This window comes from Capra hircus, chromosome 5 (genome assembly GCF_001704415.2).
Source record: "Capra hircus breed San Clemente chromosome 5, ASM170441v1, whole genome shotgun sequence".
Taxonomy (NCBI): Eukaryota; Metazoa; Chordata; class Mammalia; order Artiodactyla; family Bovidae; genus Capra; species Capra hircus.
In genome coordinates, this window is record NC_030812.1 from 78,734,650 (window position 1) to 78,754,722 (window position 20,073).

The 20,073-nt window shown below is 36.1% G+C and overlaps 1 protein-coding gene across 1 annotated transcript; it reads left to right on the forward strand.

Annotated features, from left to right (window-relative positions):
- Positions 1,446 to 19,787, forward strand: LOC108636028 (chymotrypsinogen A-like). Its single transcript, XM_018048364.1, has 7 exons — positions 1,446 to 1,712; positions 9,173 to 9,346; positions 11,541 to 11,808; positions 13,142 to 13,302; positions 16,898 to 16,996; positions 18,632 to 18,765; positions 19,418 to 19,787. Exons 1-7 carry the CDS (start codon positions 1,565 to 1,567, stop codon positions 19,637 to 19,639), a joined length of 1,206 nt encoding a protein of 401 aa, XP_017903853.1. The 5' UTR covers positions 1,446 to 1,564; the 3' UTR covers positions 19,640 to 19,787.

Here is a 20,073-nt window from a genome sequence, read left to right on the forward strand (position 1 = left end):
AGCAACAAAGACCCAGCAGAGCCAAAGACAAATACATAAATAAATATTTTTTAAAAGGTCTGACTCATCATTCATACTCATGAGATTACAAATATATCAGTGGAAACTGTAATATTAATATCTATGTGAGTAAGAAATATAAAGCCATTAAAATGTATGTGTAATATGTAGTCATATGGAAAAATATTCACAATTGGGGGAAGTTACAATAATGTAAAGTGAAATACAGCTTTTAAAAAATGTATACTATAGCTTAGGGAAAAGCAGGATTTACATTAAAATATGAGTATTGGTTACTTATAGGATGGGATTACAGGAGACTTCCTTTTTTGAAATCTGTCTTTTGGAAATTTTCTCCAATGTAAGTGTATCACTTAAACAAAAGAATAAAAAATATAAAGCATTAATTAGGATATATTGACCTTGAGAATTCTCTTATTCTAGGTTCCATGAGAGGAAACATTAAAGTTAATGGTAAGGAGCATAAAGGAGGTAAGGAATTGGCTTTGTTGATCTGCCTTTGGTTACCTGATATTATAGAGAGAGAGTGAGGAATTTCCTTCTGCTAAACACTGTTTAGGAATAAGTATACTTTGGCTGCTGTCAAAGACTTCTAAGTGTTGTGTCCTTATTCTATTTGCTTTATAATGAAATATGAACTTATATTAATTTTCTGAGTGTCAAACTTTGAAGGTAGTGGAGACCTAGGGCAGATCAGAGAGTAGAGAGTGAGAAGGTAGCACCTTATCTGATTACTGTGTAAGAAATACATGTTTTGTTTATGAGATCCCCCTATTTTAACTCTGTTATTCATTAACAGTCTTTCCATATACTTTATGTCCTCTGGATTATGCTTGGATACCCCTCACCCTCTCTTTTTGCTGGGCCATTGCACAGTTAAAATGACAAGATTATTGATGAAGTAAATCAATTTGGGGGTGGCATTAATTTTATATTGAATAATGCCTAGAGCATTTGGAGTAAATCCAAAATGTCATTAAATTCCTCAGTTCTCTTCTTGATGTAGTAGCTTCTTGGCCCTTGTGAACCATAATATCCTGATTTCAACTATCTGAGAGTGACCCAAATTTCCTTACCAAATAAAATGATTATAATTTTTAGTATAGGCTGAATTTTAGGAGTATGTGATTTACTCAGGGATTTAGAAGACTGTGTGCTAAAGATAAGCAACAAAGCTACATCACAATGTATATGTGGGCGACTTAGTGGTTCATAGTTTGTGAATTAAAGTCAAAGAACTTTGTCTTCTTTTGGGAAGGGTCACTTTCTCAAAACAAAAGTCATTTATACCCTATGTCACCATATATAAGGAGCTATGGAAGTAAGGAAAGAGTAATATAACTTAATAGAAGTACACTGCAGTTTAAGGTTTTAATGACCTGTTGTAGACATTAAAACCAGATCCAAAAAGTAGTAACTCAGCTCCTTGACTATTGCATACAATGTTTTTTTCTTTTTGCCTCAAGGGTGTCCAATATTAGATCTGATTGCAGTTAGCTCTTTTGAGATCACATCTCCCAATTATCCTAACATTTATCCTAATATGCTGAACTGCACTTGGACTTTTTATTCTATGTCTGGAAATAAAATGAAGGCATTGATTAAAGATTTTATAATGGAAGAATCTTGGAACTGTGAATGGGATTATTTCAATATTTATGATGGACCAGATCAACAATCAAGATTACTTGGTAAACTGAACCTTTTAAATGTCCTATGTTGAGTAGCATTCATAAGAAAATTTATATAATTATATATGTGGCAAACATGATCTACATTTGCCTTGGGAGCAATATCATTTACTGTCAGAGACTTTCCATCAGATCTTTCTTCAGAATCCTGAATACTATTAAACACAATGAGATGAGCATAATACCACACTCAATGGCTCTTTGCCTTTAATTCCAGCTTTTCTTGATTTCAGTGATTCCTATCTCATTTTATCATCAGGGAGCACACTAATTTTGTTTTTCTCAGGAAGTCATATATTTGAAGAGTTTCTGTTGCCTAAACTGCATTTTTAGGCAGCTTTTTGAAATTTTGTTTACTCGGATTTCATCCTCATGATAAAGGTAGCTCACTTTAGATCCAAGGTAAATTACAGAAAAAAAAAAAAGGCCAATTAACTTAAATAATCTTTAGAGATTTATTGACCACATGATGTCTACTGTGTTTGAATGTCAGACAATGTCCTGAGACTGACTCATACAGGGAACTTTTCCAAAGATTTTGTAATTCAATATTGTATCCCATTCTCTAATTTCCAACCAAGACGCCATGCAATCCACCTATCACAAAGGACAGGAGAAGAGGTTTGAAGCTATCTTTTTACAAAGACCTTAACCACTCTTGTGATATTCTAGGATTTATAACACCAGTAGGCTTAGCAATGTACTTTGAAATTTCAAAGCTAATTAAATTTTTTCTTATCAGTGAGTTTGGTTCCTGCTAAGAATTCTAGAGCAATAGAATAGAGGTGGTGGAGACACAAAATATCAAGCTATTAGTTCTCCATAAGATTAATATGAATCATCTGTGGTATCAGATCCAGAATTATCTGGTATAATTCTCCAGAATGCCTTTCAACCTAAGACCCTTGGAACACACCTGGAATTGAACAAGTTGGATTTATTACTCATTGTGGAAAAGGAAAACACATATCCTTGAAAACCATGGAGTGTTAACAGGATGGTAGAAAGAACCTCTTATAGGATTTGGATTTTGAATGAGTAATTTTGGAGAAGGTCTAGGGAAGTGGACTTGCTTCAAAATTACCCATTCTAAGCCCAAATCCTAAGTTCTAGGGAAGTGGAACGGCTTACCAGGTGGTGCAAAGGTAAAGAATCTGCCTGCCAATGCAGGAGATGCAGGTTCAATTGGGAAGGCCAGGAAGATCCCCTGGAGAAGGAAATGGCAACTCACTCACTCCAGTTTTCTTGCCTGAGAAATTCCATGGACAGAGGAGCATGATGGGCTACAATCCATGGGGTTGCAAAGAGTCAGACATGACTGAGCACCCACACACTAAGGAAGTGAAATTTGCTCTAGATTGCTTGCAGGAAGTAGGTGAGAAAGTGGGGCAAGTTTATGATTGGGTATCTAGGCGTGACTGGAGTACGGGTAAAATTGTAACTGATAATGAAGTAGCAAGTCTTCATTTTAGCCAGAGGTCAATGTTTGGTATTTTATTGGTTACAGATGACCTTGTTTTTGTCTCATCACAGATTCAGAGACAGTCTGATGTTGGTATCCTGTGAGATTGTTTGTATCTAACGGGAGACCCTGGTTCAGTTGTGAGTGCTGGACCAGTTTCTGGATGTCAAGGCTGCTTTCCTATTTCTCACTCTACTATTTTTCAACCTGACAACATTATTTGTCTTTAAAATTTCCGATTAATAAAAAATTCATGGGTCAAAACATTTAAAATGTGACAACTCGTATTTCTATAATTAACTTATACAATTCTATATAAAGGTGAGGTCACTACCATTAGTTTGCTAATTTACACAGTTTTATTCATATAATTTTATATACTTACAATCATTTTAGTTCAGTGAAATATGCAATTTTATAAGCATTGTTAAACTGTTGAACATATTGAACCCTATTGCTATTCTCCCATCTGGTGAGAAGAGCTAGCCCAAATATGGATCCACATTGTCTATTTTGTCTCAGTTATCTTTTCTTACTAAATATTTTCTCACCTAAAGAGAATTCATTAGTTTTTAGCTACTTTTTAATTATTTCTGAGAATGTAGATGGAATGGTACACAGCCTCCAGATTGGTTTCATTGCAATGGTTTTACAATATATTAATGAAAATAATTAGCAAAATTAAGGTTCATCTGTTCTTCATTCTTTCATTTACCCCATAAAGGTAAGACATCAGTAACTAGTTAACACCATATTAAATATACATGTCAGATTAATTCATGACTGAGCATTTTCTAATGTGTTAGACAGCTTGAAGACACAATGGTGAACAGTTCAGAAGTGATCATTGCCACCTTCTTTTGAAAAGACATAATAAAAAAACTAATAATAGCATTTAACAATAAATAATAAATAATTACTGATTGTCAACATGTGTGCTGTGCTTAGTTGCTCAGTCATGTCTGACTCTTTGTGACCTCATGGACTGTAGCCTACCAGGCTCCTCTGTCCATGGGGATTCTTTAGGCAAGAATACTGGATTGGGTTGCCATGCCCTCCTCCAAGGGATCTTTCCATCCCAGGGATTGAACCCAGGTCTCCTGCATTGCAGGTGGATTCTTTACCATCTGAGCCACCAGGGAAGCCCAGGAATACTGGATTGGGTAGCCTATCCCTTCTCCAGGGAATCTTCCCAACCCAGGAATCATACTGAGGTCTCCTGCATTGCAGGTGGATTCTTTACCAGCTGAGCTACCAGGGAAACCCTATGTCAACATAGTTTGAAGGAAATTAGTTGCAGCAGCAGTATGGAATAATACTGGGTACACAGTTGCTTTAGTTAAGATGGTCATGGAAGGCCTCATTGAAGGGGTGCATTTGAGATCCAAAGAATGACAAGGAAACAGTCAGACAAGGCCAAGAAAGCATGTGCGAAGGTGTCTAGTATCTCAGGTCTGACCGTACCTCCTACCATTCTCCTTCTCCTTTATTCTTCCTTGGGTTAACTGAGCATAATCTTGATTGGCCCAAACGTGACTTCAAGATTCACTTCCTTAGTTTGTTCAGGTATCTGTCCAGATATTATATAATCTAAGGCCTCTTGTATCACATCATCTAAATAATCCTCTTACACTTTTCCTTCTTGGCATTAATCATGACCTGGCAGCATGTATATTTATTTGTTTAGAATCTGTTTCCCTCCACCCCAATGAAAATATCCTGATAACAAAGCTTAGTTTCCTGTTCACTGCTTTATCTCCAATGTCTAAAGTACTACCTGAAAATAAATATTTGATGAAAAAATACATTAGAAAAAGGCCTCGAATATGGGAATAGTTTGGTAACTTGGGGAACTATCAAATATCAGAGTGGCTAGAGATTGAGTGGGGACGGACTGGAATGAGGTGAGGTTGTACAAGATGAAGGTTTTGCCCTCAGGTCATGCAGCTCAGGTTATGGTAATGAGTGGGCTTTATTCCCATCCAGTGGGAGGTCTTTAAAGGTTTTGGACAAGGAACTAATTTGAGAGCTGCTGTGGCTACCACGTTGGGAATGGATTTTAGAGTGACAAGTGAATTATTTAAAAAAATATATATTAATGATGTTGTGATAGTTTCAAGTGAACAGTGAAGGGACTCAGCCATATATATATATGTGCTTAGTCGCTCAGCCATGTCCAACTCTTGTGACCCCGTAGACTGTAACCTGCCAGGTTCCTGTGTCCATGGGATTTTCCAGGCAAGAATACTGGAATGGGTTGCCATTTTGTACTCCAGATCTTCCCGACCGAGGAATCGAACCCAGGTCTCCTGCATTGCAGGCAGATGCTTTACCAACTGAGCTACAAGGGAAGTCCAACCATATATATACATGTATCCATTCTCCCCCAAAAACCCTTACCATCCAGGCTGCATAACATTGAGCAGAGTTCCACGTGCTATATAGTAGGTCCTTGTTGGTTATCCGTTTTAAATATAGCAGTGTGTACATGTCCATCCCAAACTCTCTCGCTATCCCTTCCCCCCTTGTCAGGGTGAATTACACCTGCAGTTATGAGGCAGTTATGATAATCTATACCTATGCTGTCTAATCCATGTTCTTATTTAAATTCAAGTTTTAGAATGAAATGGAATGTAGTATTAGCCACACGTCAAGTGCTCAGCTGCTACATGTAGTGAATGATTACTATACTGGACAGCACTCATATTGAACTTCCCATCATTGCAGAATGTTCTTTTAGTACTGTTTAGGTACTAATGTTGCCTTGCAAGAGGATGGTAAAATGGACAGATTGGAGAACTGATAGGCTTTCTTGATGGAATAAATGTGAAATTAGATCTGCAGATCAAGGATGGCTCCTTAGTCTATAGTGGAAAGTTTTCAGAGGTGGTGGCATTTATAGAGATGGGAAATACTAGAGGGAGAAATGGATTTGTGGTGAAAGATCTATTTGGGTCATGTTATATTTTTAATGCCATGATACATCTAAGGTTGATTTGGCAGTAGGGAGCTAGAAGTAGAACTCCTGAAGTTTGGACTTAAGATATAGATTTGAGAGTTATCAGCTTCTCATAAATTTCCTTTAGTTATTCTTTCTCTGACATCATCAATCTCCTCAATCATTCTCATCAGTTTCAAACATATTCTATTATTACCCATAATTAAAATAAAAATAGAACAAGAAAGTTAGCTATTGCCCCATTTCTCTGCTTCCCTTTACAGTAAAATCTCTCACTTTCTTAGAGGTTGATGGATATACATAGTTTATGGGATTATGGGCAAGAAGTCACGGAGAGATCAATTATAGTAAGGGAATACTAATAGATTAGGATGCATAAAAGTGGTAATTTGGGAAGTAGAATGATTGAAATCAAATTTCAAAAGTCTCAAATGATTCCAAAATTTCAATGCAGTGTTGTTAGTAAAGAATTATGACGAAAGAGATAAGGTCCTTTGTATGGTTAAATTTAGTGTTGGCACTGAGCTGGCATTCACTAACTTGGCCTCACGAGTCTTCATTGTAAATATCCAGTCTGTCTGGTTGTTGCCCCTGACATACTGGTTATGAAATATCATCTTTGGTCAAGAAACAATTTTAAGGAACATTAACAATTTGGAACACAACCATAGAACATAATGACCAGGATGCTGAAGGGTGTGGACACCTGGAAATGTTTATTTTAGAGGAGAGAGAAAACAGAAGGATCACAATTTCTTCTCTTCAAGTATTTATGGAATTTCCATAGATTCTCAGCCATGCATAAAACTTGTTCTGCCTAATAATATCTAATAGTTATTGAATGTTTACCATTATTCATGCATAGTCCTGAGAACTTATAACTCAATCTTCTTAGCAGCCCTATGGAGGTAGGTTGTGTTATCCTCATTTTAAATATAAGGAAACACAAAAATGTTGAGTAACTTGCCTCTGGTAACATAATTAATAAGTAGAGAAAGCTGGTTTAAAGCCCAGGCACTCTGATTCAAACATTTCTATCCTTGACCACTCTGTTAACCATATGATTACACTGATGCCTTTTGATTCAACATAAGGAAGAACTGTCAAGCAATTAGAACTGCTTAAAAAGAGAAATTTTCATAAGTTCCACATAATATCTTCAGATGCAGCTAACATACGCCCAACGTTGTTTTAGAAGAAACTCAGTGCTAGATGAAAGATTAAACTAAATTATCACTAAGATTCTATGTTTAACCTAGTTCTTTACTTCTCATTCAGCTACCCATCTCAAACCTACACGTTTTGTAAATGTGTTACCTGTATTTCTACCTAAGCCATTAACAGCAATATTGTACTTGGCAGAACCAAGGGTAGAACTATTTTCATACCCATCAGATCTTCCCTTCAGGTTAACATTGTATGGTTATTTAATCAGCTGTGAAGCTCCCTAGTCATATAATTATCCACTTACACTTTATATCTGTTCACAGGGACATCGTAAGGTACTTTATTAAGTGCTCCACTGAAATCAAAATTCATTAAGTTTATCTCATTCCCCCTAGCCACCATCTAATTAGCTCTTTCCAAAAATTAAATTAGGTTAATTTAATACGGCCTGTTGAGGATCCCATGCTAGTTGCTCATGACCACTGATTCCTTCCTAAAGTGTTCAAAAACTGCCTAATAATTTGCTATAAAATTTTGCTGAGGTTTTTTTACTTAGTAAATGTTTATAATGCTTCATAAATACAACTTTATATAATCCTGTATTTTTTTAATCTAAATTATACAGATGAGAAAATTGTGGCAGAGAGGTTAAATAACTTGCCTAGGGCCACATAGCTAATAGAACTAGTCCAGACTAGCAGTTTGACTTTGGAATCCGAGCCTGTAAGGACTAAGCTACACTACTTCACTGACATAAGATTTTGCAAATCTTTTGGCCTCTTTGTTTTTCTCTGTCTCCTACCCTTCCCCCTCTGCCAACCCTCAATCTCCTTTTTGAAAAGCAGAATAACATTTTCCCATTTCCATTATGTTAAAACTTCCAGAGTGTTAGTTGACTTTACACAGATTGCCTTCATTTGACATGGTGCCTCTCCAAAGCTACCCATGACATCCAGTTCACCAGATTCTTCAAGGATAAGAATGATGCAGAGATTAACTTTCTCCTATTCCCCATCTCTTTCCCAGATTCCTCAAAAAACATTATCTTTAAGACAAATCAACAGTGTATCATTTAGTTTGAGAGAATCTCAGTTACAGCTTGTACAGATAAATTACAGCAGATATCTTGTCACTTATCAGGACAATGTTTGTGACAACTTTTGCATTTCTATATTAGGAAAGGATCATCATTAGTCTGTATTTGGGAAGACTACATGTCTTAGTTTTAGCTACTATAATAAAAATACCATAGTTTGGGTAGCTTAAATAACAAGTATGTATTTCTCACAGTTATGAAGACAAGAAGTTCAAGATTTGCTGTCTGGTGAAGGTTTGCCTCCTGGTTCATAGCTGTCTTCTTGCTATTTTCCCATAAGACAAATACAGAGTCTAGAGAGCTCCCTGGGTTCTCTTTTATAAGGGTTTATAAGGCTCCACCCTCATGACTAGGTCACCCCCAAAGGCCACACCTCCTAATAGCATCACACTGGGGATTAGGATTTTCACATATGAATTTTGGGGGCACACCAACATTTGGTCCATAATGGTATCCCATTACTTCCATTTCTCTGTCCATTTATCTTCATTGAAATGCTTCTTTAACCACCCTTATAATCAAAGATTGCCACACAAATTGTATATTGCTTCCATATCAATTGCTAGCCCAGTCTTTTCCCTTTGATCTTTTAAAATCTATACCCTTTTATTGTCTCAATCAAATCATGAATTTCACCCTCAGAATCTTGATTTTACATTATTGATAATCATTCTTATCAAGATTTATTTGGAATTTAATGTCCCCTCTCTCCTCCGTCTTTTACCCATGTAATTACACAGAAGTATTTTAATTATTGAGTATACTTCACATTGCAGCTCATTTATGTGGCTCCAAGAAAGAATTTGTCTGGATATCCAGTGGTGCTTACCTAACTGTGAATTTGAAAACTGATGAGTCTGTGGGAGAAAGAGGTTTTAAACTGATTTTGGAAGATATGACTGAGAAGCCATCACAGAAAAGCAATATTGGGACCCAACTGCCTATTAATGGTAAGTAATTATTTTAAAATATCTACTAAAGCAGGTACCATATATGCCTTAAAACAGAACCTGGAGCCCACTGGTTTAGGGATCAATGGCAATCACTTTACTCTAATACTAAAAACAGGATAAGCTCATTTTAAACCATTCCTTAAGGACTGAGACTTTGGCAGTTCACATAGATCATGTGAGGTAATAAAGTTAATTGGGGTGTGTACATGTCTCTATGTGTGTATGTTGTTTTTAATTAAGACATAATAAACATGAGAGACAGTAAGTTGCTATTTAAAAGATCCTGTGGGGCCTTTCAAGCTGAAACAAGAGGAGAGTTCAATGTGTTTCCATGTCTTTGTTTACATATCTCTTCTATTAAGTAACTGTCTCCTCGCCACCACGAAGAGCCCTCAAAATATTTCAGATATATTAACTTTCCTGCATAAAATAGAAACAAATGTACCGATTTTTTCCTACTTAAGTCTATCTAATTTTAAGCTAGAGATTCATTAGTTGTGCTTAAGACTAAACCTAATGAATCTGTTATTAGGAGATTTTCTTGATTAGAGTGTAATAGCAGGAAAATTCAAATAATCCACATTAATGCAAAGTTTTTTTTTTTTTTTTAATAACACTCTATCTTAAGATTCCAGGTGGCTCTAGTGGTAAAGAATCCACTTCCAATGCCAGAGACTCAAGAGACATGGGTTCGATCCCTGGGTTGGAAAGATCCCCTGGAGAGGGAAATGTCAACCCACTCCAGTATTTCTTGCCTGGAGATCCCATGGACAGAGGGGTCTGGCAGGCTACAGTCCATGGGATCACAAAGAGTTGGACACAACTTAGCAACTAAGCAACAAAATCTTTCTTAGGATAGTGAAATGAACAGGCTCTCCCAAGAGTCCTGAATTTGAGCCCTAGACTAGTGAACCACATTGTCCTATAGGTGTGATTTTTTTCTTTTTTTGGCTATGCCACAAGGCACGTGGCATCTTAGTTCCCTACCCAGGAAGGGACCAAACCCATGCACCCTGCAAATGAAGCACAGAATCTTAACCACGGGACCACTAAGAAAGTCCCCTATAGATGTGATTTTTAATTGTTAAAGCCCTGCTCACCTAATTGACCCTTCTTCTGTGTCCATTCCTTTTGTTTTTCCATTGCTTTATCTTTAAACTGACCCTTTATTCTCACAGTAAAAATATTTAGCCTCATTTCTTTTTTAAAGTTTTGTAAAGTTGAATACTAATAAAATATTGCTATTATACATGTATACAAACAGCCCCAAAATCTGAGTTACCACATAAAATGTGGATTACCAATGCAATAAAAACATATAGTAATGCAGTGAACTTAATGCATTAAAAAATATGTTTTAGTAAATACCTTTTGTGGGTTTTTTCCCTCTAAAGTCCAGGATAGTCTTAATTTTGAAGAGTTTGCATATTTGTAAAGGAAGAGGGAATCCATGTTTTATACATATCTGAAAAGAAAGTAGAAATGATTTTACTTAAGTATTGAATAAACAAGTGCAAATCCACTATGCTATAAACTTTTTAAATAGCTTTCTGGTATAAAAAATAATCTCAAGTAAAGAATTAACAAGTGAGTATGTCTTAGGAGACCTGGGTTCGATCCCTGGGTTAGGAATATATCCTATCACTCCAAAATTATATGGTTATGGAAAAATTTAGTTTTCTTCATATTTAAGGAAATGCTTAACTATCTCTTGTTACTTTCTGGTAAGTTTCTTTTTAAATCTGAGAATGGAGTAAACATATTGCTATAAATTTTCCTTATGGTTTTCCTTTATATATACAACTTATTTTGAATACACAGAGCATAAAATATTTTGATGTGTCTAAATATATGTACTGGGATAACACAAATGATGCTACAGAAAGAACAGTCTCCAATAATTTCATGATTAAACGCAACATCTTTATTTCTTTTTTAAAAAAAATGTATTTATGTTCCAATTCATCTAAAGATATGTATATTAATATGAGTATATTAACATGGTGTGTATATTAATACCTTAGTAAACTGTCGATTTTTGCTCATTTAAAAGCATTGGAAGAAAAGATGAGTCTCATCTCTTGCAAATAATGCTAGCTTTGAACTGGCAAAAGGAGTAAATGCCTTCTGAGATTTAAATAGATATTCATAAGTATTGCTATCTAAAGTTTTGCTGTTGTTTTTTTCGGAGGGCTTACAGTAGAAAACAATACCAGAAGGCAGCCAGCTCAAGACATATGTGGCGTTCCATTTGTTGACCCATTTCTCACTGAAGGGTTTGAGAGGAATACAGATACCTTGCCTGCAGAGGTTGGGGAGCCCAGGGTGGTTGGTGGCCGTGCAGCCGCTGTGACGTCGTGGCCCTGGCTGGTCAGTCTGCAGCACCAAGGACGTCACTACTGTGGAGGTGCTCTGATTGGGAGGCAGTGGGTCCTGACAGCGGCACACTGTAACTTCAGGTGTGTGCCTGGGTCGGGGGGTGGGGTTCTGGGATGGGGTGGGTGCTGATAAGGAGCTATTTGAGGGCCCATGGTGGGTGCACTCCTTCTCTCCCCACATCATGAGAAACATTAAGCACCAGCTCCCACTGATACAGTCCCCGACTTGCAAATGAATGAATGTATGAGGTTGATGAAACTTTCTGTGCTTCACTAATAAAATTACTACTAATAGCTTTTAATTCTAAGAGCAGCTTTCTGCTTCTAGGTATAATTTAATTAGTAAGAAACTAACAATACCCTCCCTTCCAACCATGAAAATGAAGATCTCACATTTTTGCATCAGTTTCTCAGCATGGAGCCTAGAGCCCAGGGCTTGCTTATACACGGCTTCCTTTCCTCCTTACTCGCCTATGGATTGTCTGATGATCATACCCAGTCCCAAAATAAATCTGTAAAGTTTAAAAGAATTTCAAGGAATGTCCTTTAAGAAAGGAACATTTGTTTTCTTTGATTTTATCTTACTTTTGATCTTAATATGATACAGAGATATCTGAAAACTCCCTCAGAGGAGTCTTAGCTTGACGTTTTTAGTATTATCTCCCAGAATTAGCATGACAGCTGATACTGTTGCACAGTGTCCCATAGCTGAACAAGTAGATGCAACATTTTCAACGTCTCTGAAATTGGCTTTACAATAAAAGCATCTAATCAAATAATGTGGTTATCATAAGCCTTCAGTGAACTAAAAACTCAATTTCTGTACTATCCCCCAACTCTTCCTTTTGATACAGATAAATCATAAGAAGACTTACTTATAAACACAGTTTCAGACTTTCATGTGCTTAAAATTACCTGGGGAGTTTGCTGTAAATGGAATCTTAGAGTATTAATTCTGAATTTTGAGTTGATGAGTTATGTTTGGAATTCTGCACTTTTAATACCTGTGCTAGACTTAATGCATGTGGTCCCTAGACATTTATTTGAGAAGCACTGTATTAGGGAGTAAATATAATTTTCAGAATAGTTTCAGTGACCATTACATAAGTACATCATATAATGCATAATATTATGATTATAATACATATGATTATTATCTTGAGGCAGCATGACTGTTAATTGTAATAAATACTGAATTGTTTTATCTGACATTATGAAGACAAGGAAGTAGACACTTTAAAATTTTTCTCAAGGGCTGAATTAATACGAAACCTCTGTTTCCTAAGAATTCAAGATAATCAGGATTTTAATGGGGATTAGAAATGTTAAAGAATATATTTTTAGTAATTCTGAGAAATGATATGGCCTAATTAAAAGTGGAATCTATTTCCTCACTCCCTTTTCTTGTGACAAGTACTGTCACAGACTACCTGGTAATAGGAAGAAGTTACCTGGGGAATATAAGAAATAGTGATTTGATTCCTGTGAAAGCTGTGTACATTCACCCCAGCTTCACACAATTTCCTCCCAACGATGATCTGTCTTTGCTGCATCTGGAAAAACCTGTTGAACTAGGTCAGTATAAATAACTTTTTTCCATTTTGAACCTTTGCCATATAGTTTTTATCTTCTATCTTGCTTAGAAGTGCTATATGTACTTTTCTTCCCCCAAACTTATTTGTTTTTAATTGAAGGAGAATTGCTTCACAATATTGTGTTGGCCTCTACCATACGTCAACATGAGTCAGCCATAGGTATACATGTGTTCCCTCCCTCTTTAACCTCCCTTCTCACCTCCACCCCTTCCCACTCCTCTGTTTTTTAACAAAGCCCTGGTTTGAGTTCCCTGAGTCATGAAGTTAAATAATTATTTTTAAATGTTCTTTTATACTAACTTAACTTCCTTTCTCTAAAAGCTGAAGTATCTGTGTAAACATTTTACTTTTATGTGTATTTAATTGATGGGGGTCTAGAGGATATTTCAAAGAAATATGTTTTAGGGACTTTCCTAGCAGTCCAGTGATTCAGACTATGTTCTCAGTGTTTGAGCACAGGTTGATCCCTAGCTGGGGAACAAAGATCCTGCATGCTGCGCAGTGTGACCTAAAAAAAAAGAAAGAAGTATGTTTTTAACTTTGTCCTATATATATATATATTTTGAGACTATGTTCTCAGAGGTTAATTCAAACACTAAGAGAACGTCAGTTTGAACTATGAGATATTCAATTTTCTGTTCCTATAGAGCTTAATGAACCCAGGTCTGTAGCTCAGACGGTAAAGCATCTGCCTACAACGCGAGAGAGCTGGGTTCGATCCCTGGGTCAGGAAGATCCCCTGGAGAAGGAAATGGCAACCCGCTCCAGGTTTCTTGCCTGGAAAATCCCATGGACTGAGGAGCCTGGTAGGCTACAGTCCATGGGCTCGCAAAGAGTCGGACACGACTGAACGACTTCACTTCACTTCACTTATAACTTAGTAAGATATTGCTTTTTAAAAATTTTTACTTATGCCGAAGTTAAGCAAAAACATGAAATTATTAATCCTCACATTGTCACGAAGTAGTCGTGTGGTCTTGGGCAGTTTATGTAACTTCTGTGAACCTCAGCTTAATCATTTGTAGACGGGGAATGGCAATTAACCCACCTACCTTCTTAGGTGGAAGATGTATTGGGGCAAATGTAACTAAGATCCATGGATAGTCCCCACCCACACATCCAAGCTTTTTCATGAAATCACAGGGCTCTGGACACTTTTCCTGCTCTGCTCCAACTCTCTCCTCTGTTTCTGCTTAAGACCTCACTTTTTATATCATTTCAGTGCATCCATTCTACAAACCCCAAATCATTTGCTTTTTATGCTTTTATAACTGAGTCAGTGACAGCATTCAGAGCAGTGCTTCTCAACCTTGACTATGACTTATTTTTTCTCCCTACCCTGCTTTTAAAATTTATTTTTAGTTAAACTGTCAATGCTGAGAGAATTGTAGATTCACATGCAATTATAAGGAATAATACAGAGACACCAAAGTACTTTTTACCTTGGTTTTCACCAGTGGTAACAACTTGCAGCATTTGACATTTATACAGTTGAGATACAAAACATTTCTATCTCCATGAAGATCGATACTATTGCCTCTTTATAGCTACACTCATCTCCTTCCTCCCTACCCTACCCTCCCCACCCAGATTTCTGTCAGTCATGGATCTGTTCTCTTTGTTTCTATAACTTTGTCAGTTCAAGGACATTATATAAATGGAATTGTATAGAATGTAAACTTTTGTGATTGATTTTTTTCACTTAGCATTAACACCCTGGAACTTCATTCATGTTGTTGCCTGTATCAACAGTGCATTGCTTTTAATAGCTGAGTAATGTTCTGGCTCAGACGGTAAAGCGTCTGCCTGCAATGCAGGAGACCCGGGTTTAATTCCTGGGTCGGGAAGATCCCCTGGAGAAGGAAATGGCAATCCACTCCAGCACTCTTGCCTGGAAAATCCCATGGATGGAGGAGCGTGATAGGCTACAGTCCATGGGGTCGCAAAGAGTCGGACATGACTGAGCCACTTCACTTCACTTCAGTGTTCATGGTATGAATGTTTAACCACTCATACCTATTTAACCATTCATTTGTTGAAGAACATCTTGATGGTTTCTAGCTTCTAGATGTTACAAATAAATCTTCCATGAACATTCATGTAAGGTTGTTTCCTTTTTGTACTTAAATAATGCTGGATTGACTGTCTTTATATGTACATTTTTCTAGGTCTATTGCCTTAAAATAAATTTTTCAGATGTAGAAATGCTGGATTTGGGGCATAACTGTTTTCCAGATTCTTGATATATTTTTCCATTATAAGCACAGCTTTATGTAGAGTACAAGTCAATACATCTCCCCACCCCCATCCTGCAATTTGGCAATATCTGACAATTTTTGAAGTGCAGGCCTTGTGGTCTAGCAACTCAACTATCCAGGAATACTGGCACCAATGCACAGATATGTGATCTGGAAAACTTGAGGCAGTTTAAAAGGAAAAAATTAGAGTCTAAATAAATTGCCAATGGGATTTAATAAATTGCAGTACATTCATTATCTGAATACGGTGTGCTGTTAAAAGAATGATGTAGTAGATCTGTACGCAATGATATAAATAATATAATCATAATTTAGTCAATGAAGAGTATCAGAATAAGAAAAAAAACTATTGATGGGAAAAATATGTTGGTAGAGGGAAAATGTTTTAGCTCAAGGAAATTTGGGAGGAGATTATGATAGAGCAATAATCATCTATGAAGGCAGTATAACATAAGATTTGCTACATGTGTAGAGATGAGTAGGAAAAGAATGGACAAGTTACAAAGAGTTTTATGTAATTTTGTTAAGAGATAGCACTAAAAATAAAGAACATATCATTGAAATTAATGGCCTGTGATAGCAGGTATGCTGAAGCACTTAAGAATGTAAAAGCCCGGACAAAAATGAGGTGAAGCAGCCTGGGGAAAGGGAAAACAAACACAAGAGCACTGCATTCAGTGTGTGTGTGTGTGTGTGTGTGTGTGTGTGTGTGTGTACCATGTATACACACAGAGACAGAAACCCACAGTATTTATATATATACAAATTTTGGTGATAAAAAAAAGTGAATGTGTAATATATCAATATATTTTATAATGCAACTGTGAAGATAGATATTTGCTGTAAAAATAATTCAAAAGTTTAAATTGCTACAAATGTATTCTTCCCCATTCTTCATGTAATATAGTTGAAAAAGGAAGACAGTTTTATCCTTCTGCATTGTCATCTCAGATTCAGCATGGTGATGTGCTCAAGGCACGCAGGTTAAAAAAACAAATTTATTTTTTTAAATGGTTATGGATGAGAAGCCCCACATCTCAGTGCAGGATGTGTGTTTCTGTTTTCCTAGGAGGATATGGAAATACTTGGAGCAAAATGGCATCATGTACATTGATTGGGATGCTCCCCTCTGAGTAACTAATAGATGAAAGCTTCTGGAAGACTTTATTTATTAAACTATAGGGTTCCAGAGGACAGTGTCAGGTCAAAGTAGACATTTCTAGAGCTATCACTGAAGAGCAAACAATATAGACAATGTTAATATGAATCTTATGACTAATTTATATTTGTCTTTTTCTTTCTCATCCTTTTTATTAGGAGAGTTTGTATCTACAATCTGTTTGCCAGGGAAAGATGATAAAATAAATTTACTTTCCAAATGTTTGACTGCCGGATGGGGAATAACTGAACCTCATCGTAAGTATATTTATTACGTCTTCTAAAATTAGAATCCAAACAATTACATGTGAAGTCTGAGTATACTGTTTATTCATTTTCAATTTTTCTGTATTTTTCATAGGAATGATCATAGAAAAACTTTTTCTATATCTAATAGATATAAAGGCGACTGCTTGCGTTTTAGTCCATCATATTCATTAACACAGGTTCAATGATTCTAGTTCATTGATGCTTGTAAAAACCTGTGCTGGTAACTATCTAGTGATGTTATTACCCATAAATATTTGTGTGTATTTACTCCCCAGTTGCACTGTGAGTGCACACACAGACATACACACACACAGTTTGTTTTCACAATAGTGTAGATATTGCTATTGCAAAAACCCATACTTCAAGATGTATGTGCCTGTTCTTAAAGCTGTCAGGCATTTTTCTGAAATGATAGGGTGATATAAAACGTAAGTGTGTAGATATGATATTACTTATATGTAGAATCTAAAATGTAACACAAATGAACTTACTATGAGACAAAAACAGACTCAGACATAGAGAACCGACTTTTGGTTGCCAAGGAAGAGGAGGGGCAGGGGAGGGTTGGACTGGGAGTTTGAGACTAGAAGATGCGAGCTATTATATATAGGATGGATAAACAACAAGGTCTTGTTGTGTAGCACAGGGAACCAAATTCAATATCCTGTAATAAATCATAACAAAAGATATGAAAAAGAACATATATATACATTATACATGTTCTTTTTCATATTCTTATATATATAAGAATTATAGATTATATATATTACATAAGAATTATATATGTATTATATATATTCATATATTAAGAATATATATTATATAAGAATTATATATAATGTATTATATACATATATAAGAATATATATTATATAAGAATTATAAGAATTATATTATATATATTCTTATATATATAATTATATTATATATAATATAATTATATATATAATGTGTATATATGTCTGAATCACTTTCCTGTACACCAGAAGCTATCATAAGGTTGTAAATCAACTATACTTCAATTTAATTTTAAAGGTAAATAGGTAGAAAGATTATGTAAAAATATTCTAGTCCATATAAAAATCAAACCCGTGTCTCTGGTCTCACCTACACTCTATTTTCCAAATGAATTAACTAGTTACAAATATCCAACAAAGTAAAGAGTTAGTTAGAATGTAATTTCAGCTTTCAGCTTCCAGTCAGTGTCAGCACTTAAACAGAATGTCCTGCTCAGCAGAAGTCGAATCAAAAGAATGAAAAGATGGCAAACCAATGAAATAAAGTATAGACTTCATACGTCAAAAATGAATTATGTTGTTTGCTTTATCAAAAACTGATTTGGGTGTAAATTTTGTCTTTTTTTTCATAAGATGGTATCATTTTTATATCTTTTGACGACTATACTAATGACAAAAGAATGCACATAAAATGTTTTTTGTTGTTTCTGTTATATAAACCACTGTGGAATAATTAGTTTTTCACAAGTCACCTAATGGCATCATTGAAGTGCTGAGAGAGGAGAATGAGTAGGATTTACCCTTTCGAGTCTGTGTATATGTAAGGCTAATTTTGTTTTATCCTTTAATAGCATTTGCTTATGTATTTTTATTTCTTTTCTACTAGAAGATGAATTTCCTAAAACTGTGCAGCAGGCAAAGGTACCTCTGATCAGTAGTATATCTTGTCGAAGCTACTGGGGACTGGAAATTAAAAACACTAATATATGTGGAGGGGCTTCCGGATCATCGTCCTGTATGGTAATTAAGGCCTGCATTCACGAGGGCAGGAGGTTCATTTCAGTATTGTCTCCTGAATGTTTGTTTGCTGACCAGAAAGAGGTACAAAAGTATGGCAGTTTTAAAGGGAAAAATGAGAGGAATAAATCCATGGCTAAGTTGATGTACTGCAATTGCTAATTTGATATTTGCATAGATTCCGTTTTCAAAAGGAATTACTTGTTCCATTGCTAGGTTGAACTATGTGAAACTGATCATTTTCAGCTATTTTTGACCTGCAAAAAAATGATGATTTCTTATGGTTTGATGTCATAGCTGAATTAGGTAGCTCAAACTACCTGTTTCCACTGAAAATATAAAAATATAAAAATGCTTTTGTGTAACTCAAAGCCATCATTTGCTCATTTATATTTATTAGACACATTCCTGCATGGCAGTCTATGGCCAGCATAAAATGAATTTATGTTTCTTTCAGCATTGCTTTGAAAATATAAGTTCCAATCTGAATCAGAGATCTGTAACATCAGCCAACGAGTTCAGTGGCCTTGGTTCCTTAAGCTGTTGTGATGGGAGAGTCTTACACTCTTGTCTGATCATCCCCTGCAGTTGGGGGTTAGCGTCCCCCGTGAATCATGCAGTCAGGAGAATGAACTTCTCTTTTTGCTGGTTTCAGGGAGATTCTGGAGGACCATTGCAGTGTGGCGAGGGTGGACAGTACAAGCTCATCGGTATTGTGAGCTGGGGCAGCAGTAACTGCCATCCTGCCGCACCAACAGTCTTCACCAGAATTTCTGCCTACACAGACTGGATCACATCCATCACTGGAGGAGAAGCAGGATCATTGGAAGGGCGACCTGATGGGACTGTGATCACAAGTGGGAGAGGAAATACATAACCACATATCTGGAAAATATGTCTCTTGTCATTGCTAAAAAAACTCAATGTCACTTCTCCCAACTTTTGTCATGGAGGAGCTTGGATTTAGTGTATAAATACATTCAATATTAAACATTGGTCACAGATAGTTAATGTTGGTTCGTGCCTCCTGGGAACTTATAATCTTAAATGCCATTAAATTCATATCTATGCACTATGTATATGTCACATTTGAATACCACCATATATGCTTTTGGGGTTTCCCAGGTGGTGCTAATGGTTAAGAACCTGCTTGCCAATGCAGGAGATATAAAGAGGAGACAGAGAGATGTGGGTTCAATCCCTGGGTCTGGAAGATCCCCGGAAGAGGACATGGCAACCTACTCCAGTATTCTTGCCTGAAGAATCCCATGAACACAGGAATCTTACAACGGTCCATATGGTTGACTACGG

What these genes read in the sequence shown, in the direction of transcription:
- LOC108636028 (XM_018048364.1), top strand. Translation starts at nt 1,565, where the DNA reads ATGCTGAACTGCACTTGGACTTTTTATTCTATGTCTGGAAATAAAATG. An exon ending in GGAAAAACCTGTTGAACTAG is followed by an intron (nt 13,303 to 16,897) that starts GTCAGTATAAAT and finishes CCTTTTTATTAG; the next exon opens with GAGAGTTTGTATCTACAATC. An exon ending in GGGAATAACTGAACCTCATC is followed by an intron (nt 16,997 to 18,631) that starts GTAAGTATATTT and finishes CTTTTCTACTAG; the next exon opens with AAGATGAATTTCCTAAAACT.